Genomic DNA, 19,122 nt, shown 5'->3' on the forward strand with positions numbered 1-19,122 from the left:
TCCCGACTCTCTTCATTTGGGCCCAACGGCCCAGATGTCTGGGTCGCCAGGAGTGGTCATGATGGGAACGGAGGGCAAGAGTTAAGACTCAGGTCCTGAAGGTGATGTGGGATGGGTCAGCTGGGCCCGTGTCCTCCACCTTCTCACGTCCCCCCGTTTCTGCTTCTTGTTGGCAGTGAGCCCAACCTCCTGGTGCGGGCCTGTAACCAGCTGGGCCAGTTCCTGCAGCACCGGGAGACCAACCTGCGCTACCTGGCCCTGGAGAGTATGTGCACGCTGGCCAGCTCCGAGTTCTCCCACGAGGCGGTCAAGACCCACATCGACACCGTCATCAACGCCCTCAAGGTACGCCACGTCGGAGCCTGCCCCAGGCCACGCCCTGTACGCTGGCCTGTGTCTCTGTCCCTCAGAGAGGCGCAGGGCTCAGAGGCCATTGCAGAGCCTCGAACATACCGCACCTGCTCTCCTCCCTCAGACGGAGCGGGACGTCAGTGTGCGACAGCGGGCCGCTGACCTCCTCTATGCCATGTGTGACCGGAGCAACGCCAAGCAGATCGTGTCAGAAATGCTGCGGTACCTGGAGACGGCGGACTATGCCATCCGTGAAGAGATTGTAAGTTCCGGGAGGGGCTGAGCGCCTGGACTTCTGGATCTCAGGGAGGAGGGGCCGGGGGCTGAGCCTCCTGGGGTCTCCGGATGGGGACCGTGGTGAGCCCAGACCTGGTGATTCCACAGTTTGACTGCCGTGTGCACACACTCCCGCCTGTCCTCCCTCCCTGGCTGGCAGGTCCTGAAGGTGGCCATCCTGGCCGAGAAGTACGCAGTCGACTACAGCTGGTACGTGGACACCATCCTCAACCTCATCCGCATTGCGGGCGACTACGTGAGCGAGGAGGTGTGGTACCGTGTGCTGCAGATCGTCACCAACCGTGATGACGTCCAGGGCTACGCTGCCAAGACCGTCTTTGAGGTCAGCACCCCCACCTCCCCCCCACTTCGCCCCCACAGTGGGACAGTGAGGCAGAGCAAGGACAGCTGGGGCTGTGGGGCCAGCCCGCCGTGGCCACCGTCCTGCTCCCACCTCCTCAGAGCGGTGCCTTTGGGCCACCAAGGGACCGGGGGCCGGGTCCTCACAGGCCAGTGTGAGGGTCAGCGGGCCGTGGGTGTGGGCCATCCAGTGCGTAGTCATCGATCTGCATGTCCCAGTGGTTTCCCGCTCCTTCTGCCCCAGGAGAGGGGGCCTGGTGCCACCGATTTTACCACCTGTGTGAGCAGAGGCCCGTCACTTAACTGGTTCGTGCCTCAGTTTCCCCACCTGTTATTCCACCCACATCATAGCGTTCATGAGTTCCACAAGTTAATGGGCGTCACGGGCTGAGCCCTGCACCTGGCACCCCGAGCAATCCTAAGTCAGGGCACACCGCTCCCGGCTGCCCTCACCCGCCCTGTCCCTGCCTCCAGGCGCTCCAGGCCCCCGCCTGCCATGAGAACATGGTGAAGGTCGGCGGCTACATCCTCGGGGAGTTTGGGAATCTGATCGCTGGGGACCCCCGCTCCAGGTGAGGCGGTAAACACATGCACTTCTGAGGGGTGCGGGGCTGGTGGTGACGGGGCCCCCGGGGATCCTCTCAGCCCCTCGCACAACCATCCGGTGGTTGCAAGACAACCCAGCTCCCCGGAGCCTCTGGGACAGAGCGTTGCAATGGCCACCGCCCCGGGTAGCCTCTGCTGGGGCGGCACCCCCGGGAGGAGGCAGGGGAGCCACGTGCTGACGCCCCCCCGCCCTCCCCAGCCCCCCAGTGCAGTTCTCCCTGCTGCACTCCAAGTTCCACCTGTGCAGCGTGGCCACCCGGGCCCTGCTGCTGTCCACCTACATCAAGTTCATCAACCTCTTCCCGGAGACCAAGGCCACCATCCAGGGCGTGCTGCGGGCCGGCTCCCAGCTGCGCAACGCTGACGTGGAGCTGCAGCAGCGCGCCGTCGAGTACCTCACGCTCAGCTCGGTGGCCAGCACGGATGTCCTGGTCAGCGCCGCGGCCCCCGCGAGCCCCTCCTCCACCCCTGCGCCTTGGCCGCCCTCTCCCCTGCCACCGAGCTGCCCCCGACCTGCTCTCGCCCTCTGACCCCACAGGCCACAGTGCTGGAGGAGATGCCGCCCTTCCCGGAGCGAGAGTCGTCCATCCTGGCCAAGCTGAAACGCAAGAAGGGGCCCGGGGCTGGCAGCGCCCTGGATGATGGCCGGAGGGACCCCAGCAGCAATGACATCAATGGGGGCGTGGAGCCCACCCCTAGCACTGTGGTGAGTCCCAGGGGCTGGGCCATCGGGGCTGGGGCCGCCGGGCGCTATCCCTTCTCACCTCCCCCTGCACCTCCCTGCAGTCGACGCCCTCACCCTCTGCCGACCTCCTGGGGCTGCGGGCAGCCCCTCCCCCAGCCGCACCCCCAGCGACCTCGGGTGCAGGGAACCTCCTGGTGGACGTCTTCTCCGACGGCCCGGCTGCCCAGCCCAGCCTGGGGCCCACCCCCGAGGAGGCCTTCCTCAGGTACCGCCGGCCCGGGCCCCCGGGCTGCCCCTTTTCCGTCTGCCCCCTCACAGCCCCCTCCTCCCTCCCTGTCCCTGTGCCTCTGTCGCCGTGGCTGCCACTTCCCCCGGCCTCCTCTCTCCCTCTGGCCACTCTGGACTCTTGGCTGACCCTGGCCACCCTGTGTCGTCCTTCCCCCTTCGCCATGTCTCAGCCTGCTCTTCCTTCTCTCTTTCCCTCCTCCCTCTTTCTCTCTCCCCCGACCCGGCCCTCTGCTGCCTCTCTGGGATTGGCTGCCTGCCACGCCTGTCTTCTCTTGTCTGCTCTGGGATTGGATGGCCCAGCGAGCTGGAGCCGCCTGCCCCTGAGAGCCCCATGGCTTTGCTGGCTGACCCAGCTCCAGCTGCTGAGTAAGGGGTGGCCTCAGGGTTGGGGGGCAGATCTGTGTCCCCAGGGAGGGTTAGGGGACTTCAGGCTCTTATCAAGGGGTTCCTGATGAGCTGCAGAGGCAAGGATTTGGAGGGGAGTGAAAGTCGGGGTCCTCTGACGTGGGGCAGGGGTGGTGGCACGCACCAGGGTCCTATTCCCATTAGAGGCAATCGCCAGTCTGATTCTGGGGTTCTTTGTGGGAATCTGGGTCTGTGGATTCTGGGGTTCTGTCCTTTGAGGGGTTACTGTCTCCCACCTTTAGCTTGGGTCTTCTCTAGCCCCCCAACTTCTTCCCATCTCACTGCTTTCCCCACCTGCAGCCCAGGTCCTGAGGACATCGGGCCGCCCATCCCAGAAGCCGATGAGCTGCTGAATAAGTGAGTCATGGGAAAGATCAGGAGGGAATGGGGACAGGTGGGGAGCACCGAGACGGGCCCAGACAGGCACCCCTGGCATCCTGAACTCCCTGCCGCCCCCACCTAGGTTCGTGTGCAAGAATAATGGGGTCCTGTTTGAGAACCAGCTGTTGCAGATTGGAGTCAAGTCGGAGTTCCGGCAGAACTTGGGTGCGTCCGGAGGGGGGCAGTGTGGGGATAGGGTTTCGGGGACACCTGGGTTTGGGTGGCATCTGGAGAGGAGGTTGAAGGAAGTCAGATGGAGCCCTACCCCTCCCCACCCTCTGCAGGCCGTATGTATCTCTTCTATGGCAACAAGACGTCCGTGCAGTTCCAGAACTTCTCGCCCACTGTCGTCCACCCTGGAGACCTCCAGACTCATATCCTCCCGGCCTGGCCCAGCCCCCTCCCCCGAGCCCTGACCCTCCCGGTCTGCCTTCCTGGCCACTGGGAAGCAGATGGACCCAGGTCCAGAACCCTGTTCAGTCTTCTTGAGAACCCGCGTTACTTGTTTGAGATACAGTGTTGTCTGTGAGACAGGGGTGGGCCTCTTCTCCCCAGGACAGCCTGGGGACAGTGAAGTGATGGGATAGGTGTGCCTGTTTGTCCCTGTCAGGCCTCTTCCATGTCCTGACCTTGTCCTCCACTGGGCTTCACACTCACGATTCCAGTGCCTTCTGCATTCAAGAGCCAGGCCTGCAGGTCTGGATGCTGAGCAGGGCCTTCTGTGTGATCTGAGCCAGTCACTTGTCCCCTGTCTGAAGTGTAGACCCTCTTCCTTCTCATAGCGTTGTGAAGGTCAGTGTGGTTGGAAAACTCTGGAAGGGTGGCTGGCATAAAGGAAGGTGTCAGCCCTCCTTTCCCTGTCATTTCACGCCCACGAAATGACAGGGGTTAGGCCCCAAAGCTTTGAGGACCTTTTCAGTCCTTTGCCTCATTCAGCCAGCCCTCATCAACATCTCCAGAACCCCAGGCAGGCTCAGCTCTGTGCTGGGCATGGGTGGGGGACAGGGGCGGGAGATGCCTAAGACCCCACCCTTGCCAGCTTGAAGGTAGATGTAATAACGCTGCCGCCATTTTTGGTGCCCTGACCGTGTGCCAGACACACGGACAAGTGAGCGTGCCGGATTATTGCACTGAATGCTGAGGACACGGTGTCATTTTGCAGCTGAGGCTAAGAGGTGAAGTAGCTTGCCCAGAGTCCCCGAGGTGGTAAGATCCAGGATTCAAACTCGACTCAGCCATCCCAGCCCCGGAAGGGCTTCTGCCCTAATACGGCGTGACATGTGCCATAACGGAGGTCCCTGAGCCCATCATGGAAGGCCGGAGTAGGCACCCAGGGGGGTGGCCGGAGGTCTCACTTAAGAAGGGCTTTGAAGTTTGGGCCTTGCACGATGCGCCCGGGGGGGCAGGCCCGGCTCCTCAGTGGCCTGCAGGCTGGGGTTCGGAACCAGCAGGGGTTCGTGGCCAAGACTGCGGGGGGCAGGGGGGGCCGCCTCCCCGCCTCGCTCCGGCTTCCTTGACCCCCGGCGCCTACAGCTGGCCGTGCAGACCAAGCGCGTGGCCGCGCAGGTGGACGGCGGGGCGCAGGTGCAGCAGGTGCTCAACATCGAGTGTCTGCGGGACTTCCTGACGCCCCCGCTCCTGTCCGTGCGCTTCCGGTGAGTCGGGCGGGGCCCTGCCGAGCGGCCGCGGTCTCCCTGATGGGGGCCGGGCTCTGATGGCGCCTCCTTGCTCCCGCCCCCATGCCAGGTACGGGGGCGCCCCCCAGTCCCTCACCCTGAAGCTCCCGGTGACCATCAACAAGTTCTTCCAGCCCACGGAGATGGCGGCCCAGGATTTCTTCCAGCGCTGGAAGCAGCTGAGCCTGTGAGCGGCGAGGGGGGCCCGAGCCGCAGCTGCGCTTCAGGGGGGGCGGGGCGGGGCCTTCCAAGCACCTGACCCGAACCTTTCCCCACCCCCAGCCCCCAACAGGAGGCGCAGAAAATCTTCAAAGCCAACCACCCCATGGATGCAGAAGTCACTAAGGCAAAAGTGAGTGACCACTGGGCGAGACAGGAGAGGGGCCCCTGGACTCACAGCCCAGGCCGACCTCTCCCTAACTGGGGTTTGGGGAGCGGTACCCATTTTTCCGTGCCTCTGCTTTCCCATCTGTAAAATGGGAACCATAAGGGTTTCAGGGGAACCCCGGTTTGCTACTGCCCGGTGGCTCCCAGGTCTGGCACCCTCTGACGGCTACCCTTCTTCCCCAGCTCCTGGGGTTTGGCTCTGCTCTCCTGGACAATGTGGACCCCAACCCTGAGAACTTCGTGGGGGCTGGCATCATCCAGACTAAAGCCCTGCAGGTGGGCTGTCTGCTCCGGCTGGAGCCCAACGCCCAGGCTCAGGTGAGTGGTGGTCTGGGAGGCGCCCCTGAGACTGACTACCCCCTGCCTCACTGTGTTCGTTTTTAATCCCGCCCTTCTGCTCTTTGTCCCTGTGTTCTCTATCTACTGTCTTCCTCGCCACATCCTTTCCACCCTTCTGGGTCTCACTTTTACTCTTCACCCTTTCCCTCCTGTGTTGTTTTTATTCCTGCCTCCTTTCCCTTCCATCACCTTTCTGATCCCTTTCTCCTTTTTTCTCCTTTATCTCCCTGTATCCTCCTCTCCCGGGCTCTCTGTCCACTCTGCCTCCTCCCTGAGTCTGCACCGCCATGTCCCCCACCCAGATGTACCGGCTGACCCTGCGCACCAGCAAGGAACCCGTCTCCCGTCACCTGTGTGAGCTGCTGGCCCAGCAGTTCTGAGCCCTGGACTCTGCCCCCCGGGGATGTGGCCGGCGCCGGGCAGCCCCTAGGACTGAGGCAGCTTTGGTGGATGGGGCAGTGAGGGGACCTCCACTGGTGACAGGGAAGACCCCAGGGGTGGGGGGACGCCTGGAACCTTTCTCCGGCCTTTTGTATTTTTATTTTTGTTCATCTGCTGCTGTTTACATTCTGGGGGGTAAGGGGGAGCCCCCTCCCTCCCTTTTCCCCCCTAAGCACAGAGGGGAGAGGGGCCAGGGAAGTGGGCGCCTCCTCCCCTCCCACCCCACCCCATCGTAGCCCCTCCTGCCCCCCCGCATCCAGGGGCTGTGTATTATTGTGAGCGAATAAACAGAGAGACGCTAATAGCTGTGACTGTGTGACCGGCTCACGGCCAGGGGTCAGAGGAGCGGGGTGAGGGCATGCAGTGTGTGGGTGGCCAAGCCCCGCAGCGCGTGCGTGGGACTCTGGGCGGACAGCAGTAGCAGCCGCCGCGGCCCCGACTGCAGAGCCACCAGCCGCCATCCCGTGCCTGGCTCCTCAGGCCCGGACACCAGGTAGCAGGCTCTTGGCACCTGGCTCCTCTGGGCCGCATCCTCCACCTTCTCCTCTGGTGACCCCGGCTCTGGAGGAAGGACAGGAAGGGCCAAGGTGACCAGTGGGGCCCAGACAACTAGAATGCCAACCTGCAGGAGCAACACCACACCCTGGGCCTAAGTCTGACTCCTGACGGGCAAGGGCCTCATGGCTCCAGCCGGCTGTCAGTTGCCTGAAGAAGGACATGGACCTTCTCCCCCTTCTTCCCAGCCAGCCTCCATCCCCCCTCCCTCCTGGGGATGCTCTGTGCAGCCCTGGACAGTCCGCTTAGCAATACAGATCACAGACACGCAGGTATACTGACCAGGTACCAGGCGCTGGACTCCAGGCACAGCCCTTGGAACCCTCCCTGGGGGGGGCCCCCTGCCCCACTTTATGCGGGGAAGGTGGGGGAGGTGGAGTCAGGCAGCTAGGAGGGGCCAGTCCTCTGTCCCTCCTTTGTCTCCCTAGGGCCTCAACGTTTCCTTCCTCATCTAGGCTCTGTGGAACACCCCCCATCAGTGTGGATGCCCCCGTCCTCCCTTGTGTGAGCGGAGACTCGGTGTCCCAGGAGTGCGCAAAGGGGGCACACCTGGTGGGAAGTGCGAGGCGGTGACCAAGGTGTAGAAGGCGCGCAGGAGGCGCCGACGATGCTCAGGAGAAGGCTCTGGTTGGGGGGAAGAGAGGGTGACAGAGAGCCCCTCCTGGGCGCAAGCTCCTCCCGGCCTCACCCTCCTCTCAGTCACCTTGATCCGCAGAGGGCTCCACCGTGAAGAGGCAACGTTTCAGTTCCAGGTGGAGAAGCAGCAGCCTGTGAGAAAGGGGGTGTCATGGCCAGGGCAGAGGGGATGAGGACCCCCAAACCACACCCCCGTCCAAGCCCTACCCGAGGATGTCCATGTGCAGGGGGAAGCCAGCGGGCAGCGCTCGGGGTCCCAGCGGCACGCAGGCCCGCAGCGGGTCTAGCACTGGCTGCCACCAGCGGTCCAAAAGCTGAGGCGAGGCCGGTGGGTGAGGTCAGGGGCGGGTACCAGGGGAGGGGGCGTGGCCAGGGAGGAGAGGAGGGGCCCACGAGGGCGGGAGGCCGAGGGGACCAAGGAAAGGGTGAAGCCTGGAAGGATGGAATGAGAGCGATAGAGGGACGGGGCTGGCGGGAAGGTGATTGGAACGCAGTCCGCGGGGGGCGGGCCCTGGAGGGGCGGGGCTGACGAGGGGCGGGCCCAGAGTGGAGAACGCTGGCAGGGCGGGGTGCTGAGAGAAGGGCCGCGGCTGGCGGGCAGAGGGTGTCATAGGGGAAAAGCGGGGACATGGGCCGGATTCACCTGTGGATCCAGCTGGCTGAGGGGAGGGCGCGGCCCGCAGAGCAGACACAGCTCCAAGCCCGGCAGCAGCGTCAGGGTCAGAAGCCGGTGCGGGACCTGAAGGGGGACGCAGCGGGGGCTGGCCGGAGCTCCGCCCCTTCCCACCGAAGCCCCGCCTCCTCGCGTCCCGGCCTTTAGGCCCTTTGCTCCCACCTGTCCCAGGCGTCCCGACCCCCCCCAACTCACCGTGGGACTCCCGTGCGGCAGGTACACCGGGTAGTCTCGAGCTGCCTGAGGCGGCAGGGACCCCACCAGCCAGGGGAGCAGCACGGCCTCCGGCGTCCCCAGCCGCCACCAGCTTTCTGTTGCTGCCACCACCCGGCCCGACACGACCAGGCTGCCAAAGGCCGTGCCCGCCGCTTCGGCGAACCCAGAGAGGGCTTCCTGGGTCAGGAGACATGAGCAGGGGCGGCAGTGACTTCCCAGGTGGGCGAGGAGTGTGAAGAGACGGGCATACAATTCAAAGTTTGCCTAGTGGCATGCTCACATGCCTCACCCTCCCTGGGCCTTCACCTTCACACACAGGTACCATCCCCGAGTCACACTGTAAAGTTAAACAGGTAGGGTGGCTGCTCCCTAGCCTGACACGTGTTACTGAAGCTAATAATCACAACAGCCGCAGCTGCGGTTTATTGAATCCTACTATGTGTCAAGTAGGCGCAATCAACCACCTACTCCAGCTAGGAGAGGTCAAGTCGCCGGCTCCTAGTCACATCATGAGAGGTGGCCATGCCAGGGGCATCAACAAGAGCGGTATTTAAGGAAAGATAGATGTAAGTTCACCAGCAAAAGGAACAGCATGTGCCAAGCAAGAAAGCTGGGAAGTTGTTGGGGTCCGTGGGACCCCTGAAGCAGCTGGGTGAAGGTAGACTGTGGAGTTAGCAGAGGTCAGGGTGAGCATGTTGGTGGGTTTCAGATTCCACAGGTCCTCAAACACCAGGCTGGGGGGACGGGAGCTTGTCCTGGGGGTGATGGAAGCCATGGGAGGGCTGTGAGCTGGAGAGGGGTGGGGTCAGTTCTCAGTGTAGAAAGACCCTTCTGGGGCCAAGTGGGGGTTGGAATGGAAGCCCAAAGGAGGAGAAAAGGTCGAGGAATGATCCAGGGGTAAGAGGATGAGGACCGAGCCAGGGCCAGTGACAGGTTTAAGGGTTCCCAACACATCTCAGTACCTGCAGGAGAGACCCCTCTGGAGGAACCACGCAGTCCACACACTGGGTCAGGTCCCCGATGAGCTCAGAGTCCCCCAGGAAACTGTCAATGAGGCGGTAACTGGCCTAGCAGGAAGAGGAGGGAGGAGCTTAGGACCCAGGTGGGCCCCAGATCTGCTGCCTCCCCTTCAGAAAACTAGCCCTGCTGGGCCTGGCTCTAGAGTCAGTGACCAGGCTGCCCCAGGGGCTCCTGGGAACTGTAGTTTCCAAATATCAGTGACATGCGATCCTAACTTCCACGCTCACATCCTGCAGCCTCACCCTCAACTCCTTCTTCAGTCTCTCTACGTTGCGGATATTGGTCAGTTCTTCAAGTCCTACAAGAAGAACCTAGAAGAACCAAGTAAGAGAGCCGGGGCTGGGTGTGGATCTGGACTCCTGGTGTGAGGGAGAAGGATGCTGAGAGCTCAGATTTCTGGGTTTGGGGAAGAGGGCTGGGGAGTCTCACCATGGCCCCAAACACCATCTGGAGTAGTCTCTCCAGCCTCAGCTCCGAGGTGCCCTCCTCAGATGACAGAACAATGAGGGTGATGCTGTGAGAAAGGAAGGTGAGAAGGAAGAATGAGTCCAGGCCAGGGAAACAGGGCCGTGAGGAGAGTAAAGTCTGCCCTTGATCCTGGATGCCAGCTACATCTTTTGCCAGCCAGCATAACCTGCTTCTCATACAGAGAAACTTAGGGATCGGAGAGGGTAACTGGCTTGTCGAAGATTCCACAGCCAAGTAAACAGCTGGCCTTGGAGAGCTGGTAGGCCTCAGGGTCATCTTCAACAGGGGCCATCACCCAGGCCCTGGCCCTGCCCCAAAAGCTACAGCTTGGAGACCTGTCATGGAAGCTTTTCCACACCACGGTCGTGTCCTCCGTCCTTGCAGAGCTCAGCTGCACCTCGAGATTCTGCCCAAACATGTGTACTCCATTGAGGGAACCGATGACAGAGAACGGGAGCTGGGGAAAATTTGGGAACATTAGACAGGAGCCCCCAGTCCCCTCCACCTTGGAACCCAAGTGTCCAGGGCCCCAGCCCCCTCCTCTTTCTATATCCCCTGGCCCCTCCTCCTCTGGGAACCAGGATTATTAGTCCAGTCATTGCACCCTTGGCCCTCTAAACTCAACTCTGAAACTTCTCCAGACCCCACTCCCTTGACAACACAGAGTCCAAGGGCCTAGCCCATTTCTATTTTGAAGATCCAGGGGTCCAGGGCCCCACCTGCTGGCGGGCGGGGGCGCCGCCGCGGCTGCTTCTGCAGAATAAGGGGACTCCGCTGGTGGCCGCAAGGCAAAGCAGATGTACGGTGCCCTCTGTCCCCTCCTCGCCCATCTGGAACCCCCTCCAGTCCCCTCGTGGGGGCAGTCAGTGACCACCTTGGCGTATGCCCGTAGTCACACTAAGTCGGGCGGCCGGTCGGCCGTCCGAAGCCGCCAGAGGGCGAGATGGGGAGCTGATTGGAAGAGAAGTAGATTTCCCGCCTTCTTCATCCAACTCAAACCCACCCTCAGTCTCTATTCCAGCACCTCCCCAAGCTCCATTAGGTTCTCTTCCGCCTCAACCGGAAGTCACCTGCCCCTAACAAAGATGGCGCCCATCGTGCGTGTAAAACTTCGTAGTTTCCCCCTAATGGTTTGATTCCATTTATTTAAAGAAGAGAATGAAGAGCCCGGCTTGAAAGTAGTGGCCGCGCCAAGGCGTTGTCTAGCAAGCATCAGGTAGGCTAGGATGTTTTACATTCTAAATTGATAAACAGCTGTGCCCCACTCAAAGATGGTGGCGGTGCCGAGGCGTTGCCTAGCAACCACATTCCGTCTAATTTCCAGTCTAAGGCTGCAGAGAGCAGTGCCCCACTCCAAGATGGCCGCATGACGAATCTCGCGCAAAACCGAGAGCAATACCATCTCCCCCTTCAGCCTCGCGGGATGGTTTGGTCCGGCCAATGTTGCCTAGCAACCACCAAATGAGCCGGTTGTTTTTGTTATTAGAAAAAGAAAGATGAAATCCTTTATTTTCCAGAATCATAAAAACAAGATTATTTCTGTAATAAATTTATACATGTTAGTGCAGCATGCTGAACGTGAAAATACTCCTTCCCAAACCCTTTCCCGAAATAAAAATTTGACAGTTTAACACAGAACATTCACAGATTTTGACAAATACGATCACGGGTGCTAATGTTGCCTTCAAACTTTTTCTCATTAGACCAAATAAATATATGTTGTTTTTTAAAAATGTCTTTTTATAATCAACATTATGCATGTAACAAAATCGATTTAACCAATCCTGTATTGACATACATTACTTTCCTTCCTCTGTGTGTTTAAACTGATAAAGTAAAATTTCATTTAGTTATGAATTTAATCAGCTAGAACTTTTCTATTTTGTGAGAATATGGCCTTCATTCACCCAAATGTATTTGTGAAATATATAGTAATGTTAAAAAACATGTTTCCTTTCAGACATGTTTTGCCTGCATTCTAGATTTGATTTCTTTCTTTTTTTTTTAAGATTTATTTATTTATTTATTTTAGAGAGAGAGCATGAGCAGGAGGGGCAGAGGGGAAGAATCTCCAGCAGACTCTCTGCTGAGCCCACAGCCCAACAAGGGGCTCCATCTCTCAACCCTGAGATCATGACCTGAGCCAAAGTCCAGAGTCAGACAACCCTTAACTTACTGAACAATCAGGCGCCTCTCTAGATTTGATTTGTAACAGCTGATAATATTAGGATGTTTATCTGCACACTAAGTTGCATCAAACTTTTAGAGGAAGAAATGTACACAAAATAGCAAATGAGTAGGGAGGCACCTGGCTGACTCAGTCTGAGGAGCCTGCAACTCTTGATCTTGGAGCCATGAGTCTGAGCCCCACTCAGACTGGGTCGGGTGCAGAGATTACTTTTTTAAAATGAGTTAGGAATGCCTGGGTGGCTCAGTCAGTTGGACATCTAACTCTTGATTTTAGCTCCGGTCATGATCTCAGGGTTGTGGGATCGAGCCCCAAATTGGGCTCTGGGTTCAGCATGGAGCCTGCTTGGAATTCTCTCTCTCTGCCCTACCCACCTGCTCACATGCTCTCTATCTCTAAAATAAATAAATCTTTTTAAAAATGAAGTAAAATCTCAATTTCTTCCTGTAGTTCTATGAATTTTTCTTTAGTCCATTTATATTTATTATGACTACTGATATATTTGGATTTATTTCTACCATCTTATTTTTATATTTCTTATCGTCCTGCCTTTTTAAAGCTTTTTCCTCCTTTCTTATCTTTTCCTGGATTATTTTTTCATTTCCTCAATCCATTTTTCCCTCTCTCTTCTGGTTTCAAATGTATACACTCTAATTCTCTTTTGTTTTTATTGGTTACCCTTGAAACTTTACCATACACAATTTAGCAAAAAGTTAACAAGATCTTAAATGCTCTCTCAAATACTACAAAGAGCATATAGCAGTTTACCTCTGTTAAACTCCATCCAGACTAACCAACTAAGTGTTGTCAGCATTGTAGCTGTGACTTTTTTATGCCTTCATTGAATATTTTTCTTTTTTAAAAAAATTTTTTTAAAGATTTTATTTATTTGCGAGAGAGAGAATGAGAGACAGCATGAGAGGGAGGAGGGTCAGAGGGAGAAGCAGACTCCCTGCTGAGCAGGGAGCCTGATGTGGGACTCGATCCCGGGACTCCAGGATCATGACCTGAGCCGAAGGCAGTCGCTTAACCAACTGAGCCACCCAGGTGCCCTCACTGAATATTTTTCTTATTTTATGCAGGCAATGTTTATTTGTAACTACATAAGTACTTGTGTTTCATTTGCCCTCCCATTTCCTTCTTGCCTCTCAGACCATCCTTTCGAGATAATTTTAAATTTGCCTCCTTCCTGAAGTACATCTTACTGGAAAACTGTTTCTCTCCTCACACTTCTGACACCCATTGTGGGGGTTGTCCACACCAAGCAATCCTCCAGTTTTCTGTGGACACCAACAGAAAACTTACAAGTCAATTCAATTCTGACACTAACCACCAGGAGGCAGCACAGAGAAGGTCAAGGGCTTAGTCCCAGGAGACTGCCCCCACTTCAAACACCAAATCACAAGTAGTGGGTCCTCAGGATATCCATATTTCTGTCTGAGTTTGCTACAAGTTGGGGGTTCCACCTTCTCAGATTTCATGATTTGCTGTAATGGCTCACAGAGCCCAAGGCAGCACTTAGTATTACTGGTTTCTTTTCTTTTCTTTTTTTTTAAGTAGGTTCCATACTGGGCTTGGAGCTCAACATGGCGCTTGACTTAACAACCCTGAAATCGAGACCTGAGCTGAGATCAAGAATCGGATGCTTAACCGACTGAGCCACCCAGGCACCCCAGTATTACTGGTTTCTTGTAAAATCTATTATAAAGGATAAAAATGAACAGCCAGATGAAGAGGTACCTAGAGGGAGGTCCAGAAGGGTCCTGAGTACAAGAGCCTGTGTCTCTATGGAGATTAGGGTGCACTATTCCCCCAGCACGTGGATGCATTCACCAACCCAGAAGTCCTCTGAACCCATGTCTCTTAGGTTTTTTATTGCAGATTTCATTAGGTAGGCATGGTTGATTAAATCATTGGCCATTGTTGATTAACTCAATCCCCAGGGCTTCAGGGGGTGGGGCTGAAAGTTCCCCTTGAATCATGCCTTGGTCCTTCTGGTGACCAGTCCCATTCTGAAGCTATCTAGGGGACCCCAGCCACTAGTCATTTCATCAGCCTACCAAAAGACACTCTTTTCACTGCAGAGATCCCAAGGGTCTTAGAAGGTCTTGTGTGAGGAACCAATAGGACACTGAGGCCTATATTACAATAAAAAATGCTCCTACCACCCTTAATGCTCAGGAAATTACAAGGGTTTTAGGAACTCTGGGCCAGGAAGTGGGACAAGGAGCAAATATATATATATATATATATTTTTAAGATTTTATTTATTTATTTATTTGACAGAGAGAAACACATCAAGAGAGGGAACACAAGCAGGGGGACTGGGGGAGGGAGAATCAGGCTTCCCACTGAGCAGGGAGCCCGGTGCGGGACTTGATCCCAAGCCCGATTCAGGACCCCTGGGATCATGACCTGAGCCAAAGGCAGACGCTTAATGACTGAGCCACCCAGGCGCCCCTATATTTCTTACTATATCATATTATCACATCCTTTAGAAAGTCTCTTGGAGTTAAATTCTGTTTTTATTACCTGGAATGTTTTACCCCACCTTCATTATCATACAGTTCTGGGGTGATAGTTAAATTTTTTTTTGAGAGAGAGAGAGAGAGAGAGAGAGAGCATGGGGGAGGGGCAGAAGGAGAGAAGAAAATCTCAAGCAAGCTCCACACTCAGCATGAAGCCCAACTGGGACTCAATCTCACGACTCTGAGTTCACGATCCAGGCCAAAATCTAGAGTAGGACGCTTAACTGACTGAGCCACCTGGGTGCCCCCAGAGTGATAGTTCATTTTTTCCGAGTCTAAACATATACCACCTTGTAGTTTCTATTTTTGCTGTTAAGAAGTTGGCTCTAATTCTACATATAATTTCTTTTTTTTTTAAGATTGTATTTATTTATTTGACAAAGAGAGACACAGCGAAAGAGGGAACAGAAGGAGGGGGAGTGGGAGAGGGAGAAGCAGGCTTCCCGCTGAGCAGGGAGCCCGATGCGGGACTTGATCCCAAGACCCTGGGATCATGACCTGAGCTGAAGGCAGACGCTTAACGACTGAGCCACCCAGGTGCCCCTGTACATATAATTTCTTTGTGGAGGTCTGTTCTTTCACTCTGGGTACACTTCAGTCTTCTCCTTAACTACAGTGAGTCAAAGTGAGCAGTTTTTTTAAAATGTGATTTTATATTCTGTGCTTCCGGGATCCAAGAATTCATGTTTTGCTTTGCTTACGCTTTTTTTTTTTTTTTTTTTAAGTAATCTCTCTGCCCAACGTGGGGCTTGAACTCAGAACCCTGAGATCAAGAGTTGCATGTTCTATGGACTAAGCCAGCCAGGTGCCCCAGTCGTTTTGTTTTTTTAACTTCTAATCAATTCTAGAAAATATACAGCAATAAACTCTTAAAATGTTGCTTCTCCTTGGGGCGCCTGGGTGGCTCAATCTGTTAAGTGTCCAACTCAGGTCATGATCTCAGGGTCATGGGATCGAGCCCATGTTGGACTCTAAGCTCAGTGGGGAGTCTGCTTCTCCCTCTGCTCCTCTCCCTACTCGTGCTCTCTCTCTCTCAAATAAATAAATAAAATCTTTAAAAAAAAGTTGTTTGTCCTGTATTCTCTTTTTTCCCCATTTCTGACTCAGGTTAGAAAATTATTAGACCTCTTTCTAGCCCCCATATCCGTTTTCAAATTTTAAAAATATTTTTCATTTCCTAATATTATATTCTGGGTAATTTCTTTTTTTTTTTTTTTTTAAGATTTTATTTGAGAGCGTGGGCGAGAGAGAGCGAGCACAAGCAGGGGGAGGGGCTGGGGGAGCGGGAGAAGCAGACTCCCCTGAGCAGGGAGCCCGATGTGGGGCTCGATCCCAGAACCCTGGGATCATGACCTGAGCTGAAGGCAGACGCCTAACGACTGAGCCACCCAGGCGCCCCTGTTCTGGGTAATTTCTTATTGATCTTTCAGTTCACTAATTCTCTCTTTAGCTGGCTGTTTAAATTACCCACTAAGTTGTGTTGTTTTTTTTTTTTCAACAATTATATAAAATTTCTCCTCAAATCCACTTATTCTTTCTCCATATTTTCTTGCTGATGGGCTGATCTTTGTGATTGTGTTAGTAGCAGGCTGCTTCTAAAATGATTCCCAGTGATCTCTACCTCCTGCTACTCGGTATCTTTTCTCTTTCCTGGTGTGTGCACAAGACCTGTGAGTTACTCTTGACAATGGAATTCATCAGAAATGATGGGATGGGGGCGCCTGGGTGGCTCAGTTGGTTAAGCGACTGCCTTCGGCTCAGGTCATGATCCTGGGGTCCCAGGATCGAGTCCCGCATCGGGCTCCCTGCTCAGCGGGGAGTCTGCTTCGCCCTCTGACCCTCCCCCCTCTCATGTGCTCTCTCTCTCTCAAATAATAAATAAAATCTTAAAAAAAAAAAAAAGAAATGATGGGATGTCACTTCTGAGATTAAGTCATAAAGATTGTGACTTCCATCTTGCTTGCGTTCTCTCTTGCCAGGACTGTCTCTTGCTTGTTCTGATATAGCCAGTGCTATGTTGTGACCCACGCAAAGGGGAGGTCCGTGGAACTGAGGACAAGCTCTGGCCGACAGCCCGTGAAGAACCAAATCCCGCCAACGATGACAAGAGTGAGCATGGAAGCAGATCTTTCTCCAGTTCTTCCTTGAGATAATGACAGGGCTAGCTGATGCTTTGACTGAAGCTAGTGAGACACTCAGAAGCGTAGGAGCTAGCTAAGCCATGCCCGGATTCCTGATCGGCAGAAACTCTGAAATAATTAGTGTTGTTTTAAGCCACTAAGTGTTGAGGTAATTTGTTACACAGCACGAGATAACTTAGATAATGTCCTTTGTTTCTCTCACCATTTTGCACATTATGGTACATTACAAACTCAACCATTCCAGGACTTGGAGTCCCGGCAGTGGGGATCTCACATCTGTTAATTGTTCTTTCTGAGGACTCTAACTTACCGTCCTTGCTTCTGTGCTGGTAGTCTTTGACTCTGAACTCATTACTTGATATTGACCTGAGTCCTGTGAGGAGCATTTACGTCTACTTTTGCAGATTTTTAGGAGTGTTACCAATCTGGAGCTGCCCTGGGAGGCCCTGGCTTACCAGGAAAAAAAGGCTCCGTTTTCCAATTCACAGCTACATTCAGGGTCTTGGTGATGTCAATGCAGCCCCTTCCCTGTGAGGCAGTTCTACTCAAAAGTCCTCTTTTTTTGTGAATTTTTGGCTCTCTGTTTTTTTTGGGGGGGGGAAGTAGTAGAGGGATTCTTGAAGAACTTTTATTAGATCTATGTGTTTTTTTTTTTTTAATATTTTATTTATTTATTTGTCAGAGAGAGAGAGAGCACAAGCAGGGGAAGCAGCAGGCAGAGGGAGAAGCAGGCTCCCTGCTGAGCAGGACCCCCGCTCTCAGGACCCTGGGACCATGACCTGAGCCAAAGGCAGACGCCCAACCAATTGAGCCACCCAGGCGCCCCATGAGGTCTATCTTTTAAGAAACCATCAATGTTGGGGCGCCTGGGTGGCTCAGATGGTTGAGCGTCTGCCTTTGGCTCGGGTCGTGATCCCGGGGTCCTGGGATCGAGCCCCACGTCTGGCTCTTGGCTCGGCGGGGAGTCTGCTTCTCCCTCTCCCTCTGCCTTTCCCCCTGCTCATGCTCTCTGTATCTCTGTGTCTCAAGTGAATAAATAAAATCTTAAAAAAAATGACAACTGCTTTAAAAAAAAAAAACCATCAATGTTGCAAAAACAGTATTATAACACCTAATCCATCATAATGCCAGAAGCTGAAGTCCAGGCTAAAATATCCAATTGTTCATTTTTACCGTTTGTAATACATTAACGGAAATGTATTAAAAATCAGTTAGGGGTGCCTGGGTAGCTGAGTCAGGTAAACATCTGTCTTTAGCTCAAGTCATGATCCTGGGGGCCTGGGATCCAGCCCTGGTAGGGCTCCCTGCTCAGCGGGGAGTCTGCTTCCCCCTCTCCGTATGTCCCTCTCTCCCGACTTGTGCCCTCTCTCTCTCAAATAAATAAATAAAATCTTTAAAAAAATCAGTTAATACAACCAGTCATACATTCAGCTTATCTAAAGAAAGGTTTCCTTTTAGTTAACAGTGCAGATTTTAATGTTAGGAAGCATTTTAATCTTCTTACCTGTTAATCATTTTTCCTTTCTCCAATTTAATCTTCCTTATAATTTTATTATTTTTTTAAAAGATTTTATTTATTTATTTGACAGAGAGAGCAAGAGAGCACAAGCAGGGGGAGCAGCAGAGGGAGAAGCAGGCTCCCCGCTGAGCAGGAAGATTGATGCATTGATCCCAGGACCCTGGGATCATGACCTGAGCTGAAGGCAGACACTTAACCAACTGAGCCACCCAAGCGCCCCTTCCTTATAATTTTATTAAAGTTGAATTACACTGGCATAAAAAAATGGGAGCTGCTTTAGATTAAAAGAAACTTAAGAGATATAATGTCTAAATATGTTTGGTCTTTGGATTCTGATGCAAATAAAACAATTGAAAAAAGGCATTTTGAGAGAATTGAGGAAATCTGATTGTGGATTTAGTGTTAGATGACACCAAGAAATAATTTTGTTGGGGCGCCTGGGTGGCTCAGTCGTTAAGCGTCTGCCTTCGGTTCAGGTCATGATCCCAGAGTCCTGGGATCGAGCCCTGTAGCCTGCTTCTCCCTCTCCTACTCCCCCTGCTTGTGTTCCCTCTCTCGCTGTGTCTCTGTCAAATAAATAAATAAAATCTTTAAAAATAAAAGACTTCAGCAAAGAAAATAAAAGAGAAAAGGGATGGATAAGGTAAATGTGACAAAATGGTGATACAACTGTGTGTGAGAGGAAGGCACCCTTTTATCTTGAGGTACATTGCCAAAATGCACTGGGACAAGTTGTGCTTATTCACACCGCCTCTAGACTGTGTCTGAGCCCAAACTCTCCCGCCCTCATGGACTTTCTTCTTTCCCATATTAATTAACGTGACAAAGGTGAAATGCTTTTTAATTGAAGATAAGCGGTTTTCAGATGTTTACTTGCCATTTTAAATTGTTCTGTGTGGGGGAAGAGCCTCCCTACCATTAAAAAATATCTTTTTTTATTTTCCTAAAATTTTATTGGTAAGATGTATTTGTGTAGTAAATTT

The 19,122-nt window shown here is 53.9% G+C and overlaps 2 protein-coding genes across 5 annotated transcripts in view; one reads left to right on the plus strand and one right to left on the minus strand.

Annotated features, from left to right (window-relative positions):
• Window positions 1–6,497, plus strand: part of AP2A1 (adaptor related protein complex 2 subunit alpha 1) — a 31,088-nt gene extending 24,591 nt beyond the window's left edge. Inside the window, exons 9-24 of one of the 2 annotated variants that reach the window (XM_078062780.1) lie at window positions 177–345; window positions 476–613; window positions 788–970; window positions 1,462–1,559; window positions 1,793–2,024; window positions 2,132–2,299; window positions 2,380–2,543; window positions 2,867–2,932; window positions 3,272–3,328; window positions 3,435–3,517; window positions 3,637–3,725; window positions 4,883–5,007; window positions 5,099–5,215; window positions 5,311–5,380; window positions 5,599–5,733; window positions 6,057–6,497. In XM_078062780.1, the coding sequence (XP_077918906.1) occupies window positions 177–345; window positions 476–613; window positions 788–970; window positions 1,462–1,559; window positions 1,793–2,024; window positions 2,132–2,299; window positions 2,380–2,543; window positions 2,867–2,932; window positions 3,272–3,328; window positions 3,435–3,517; window positions 3,637–3,725; window positions 4,883–5,007; window positions 5,099–5,215; window positions 5,311–5,380; window positions 5,599–5,733; window positions 6,057–6,134 (1,972 nt within the window). In that variant the 3' untranslated portion in view covers window positions 6,135–6,497. The remainder of the gene's footprint in view (window positions 1–176; window positions 346–475; window positions 614–787; window positions 971–1,461; window positions 1,560–1,792; window positions 2,025–2,131; window positions 2,300–2,379; window positions 2,544–2,866; window positions 2,933–3,271; window positions 3,329–3,434; window positions 3,518–3,636; window positions 3,726–4,882; window positions 5,008–5,098; window positions 5,216–5,310; window positions 5,381–5,598; window positions 5,734–6,056) is intronic. The other variant, XM_078062781.1, reaches the window with a different exon arrangement.
• Window positions 6,101–10,817, minus strand: FUZ (fuzzy planar cell polarity protein). Of its 3 annotated transcripts, none has more exons than XM_036068190.2 (11): window positions 10,767–10,817; window positions 10,099–10,220; window positions 9,725–9,809; window positions 9,538–9,606; window positions 9,238–9,342; window positions 8,255–8,452; window positions 8,030–8,125; window positions 7,594–7,700; window positions 7,454–7,518; window positions 7,300–7,374; window positions 6,101–6,756 (listed from the first exon to the last, which is right to left on the minus strand). In XM_036068190.2, the coding sequence occupies exons 2-11, from the start codon at window positions 10,179–10,181 to the stop codon at window positions 6,533–6,535; spliced, it is 1,107 nt and encodes a 368-aa protein (XP_035924083.2). In that variant the 5' UTR covers window positions 10,182–10,220; window positions 10,767–10,817; the 3' UTR covers window positions 6,101–6,532. The 3 variants fall into 3 exon arrangements, with proteins under 3 accessions (XP_035924083.2, XP_035924080.2, XP_035924081.2); XM_036068187.2 differs by having other exon boundaries at window positions 10,483–10,812; XM_036068188.2 differs by lacking the exon at window positions 9,538–9,606 and having other exon boundaries at window positions 10,483–10,812.
• Window positions 10,818–19,122: the final 8,305 nt, after the last annotated feature.

This window comes from Halichoerus grypus, chromosome 15 (assembly GCF_964656455.1).
Source record: "Halichoerus grypus chromosome 15, mHalGry1.hap1.1, whole genome shotgun sequence".
Taxonomy (NCBI): domain Eukaryota; kingdom Metazoa; phylum Chordata; class Mammalia; order Carnivora; family Phocidae; genus Halichoerus; species Halichoerus grypus.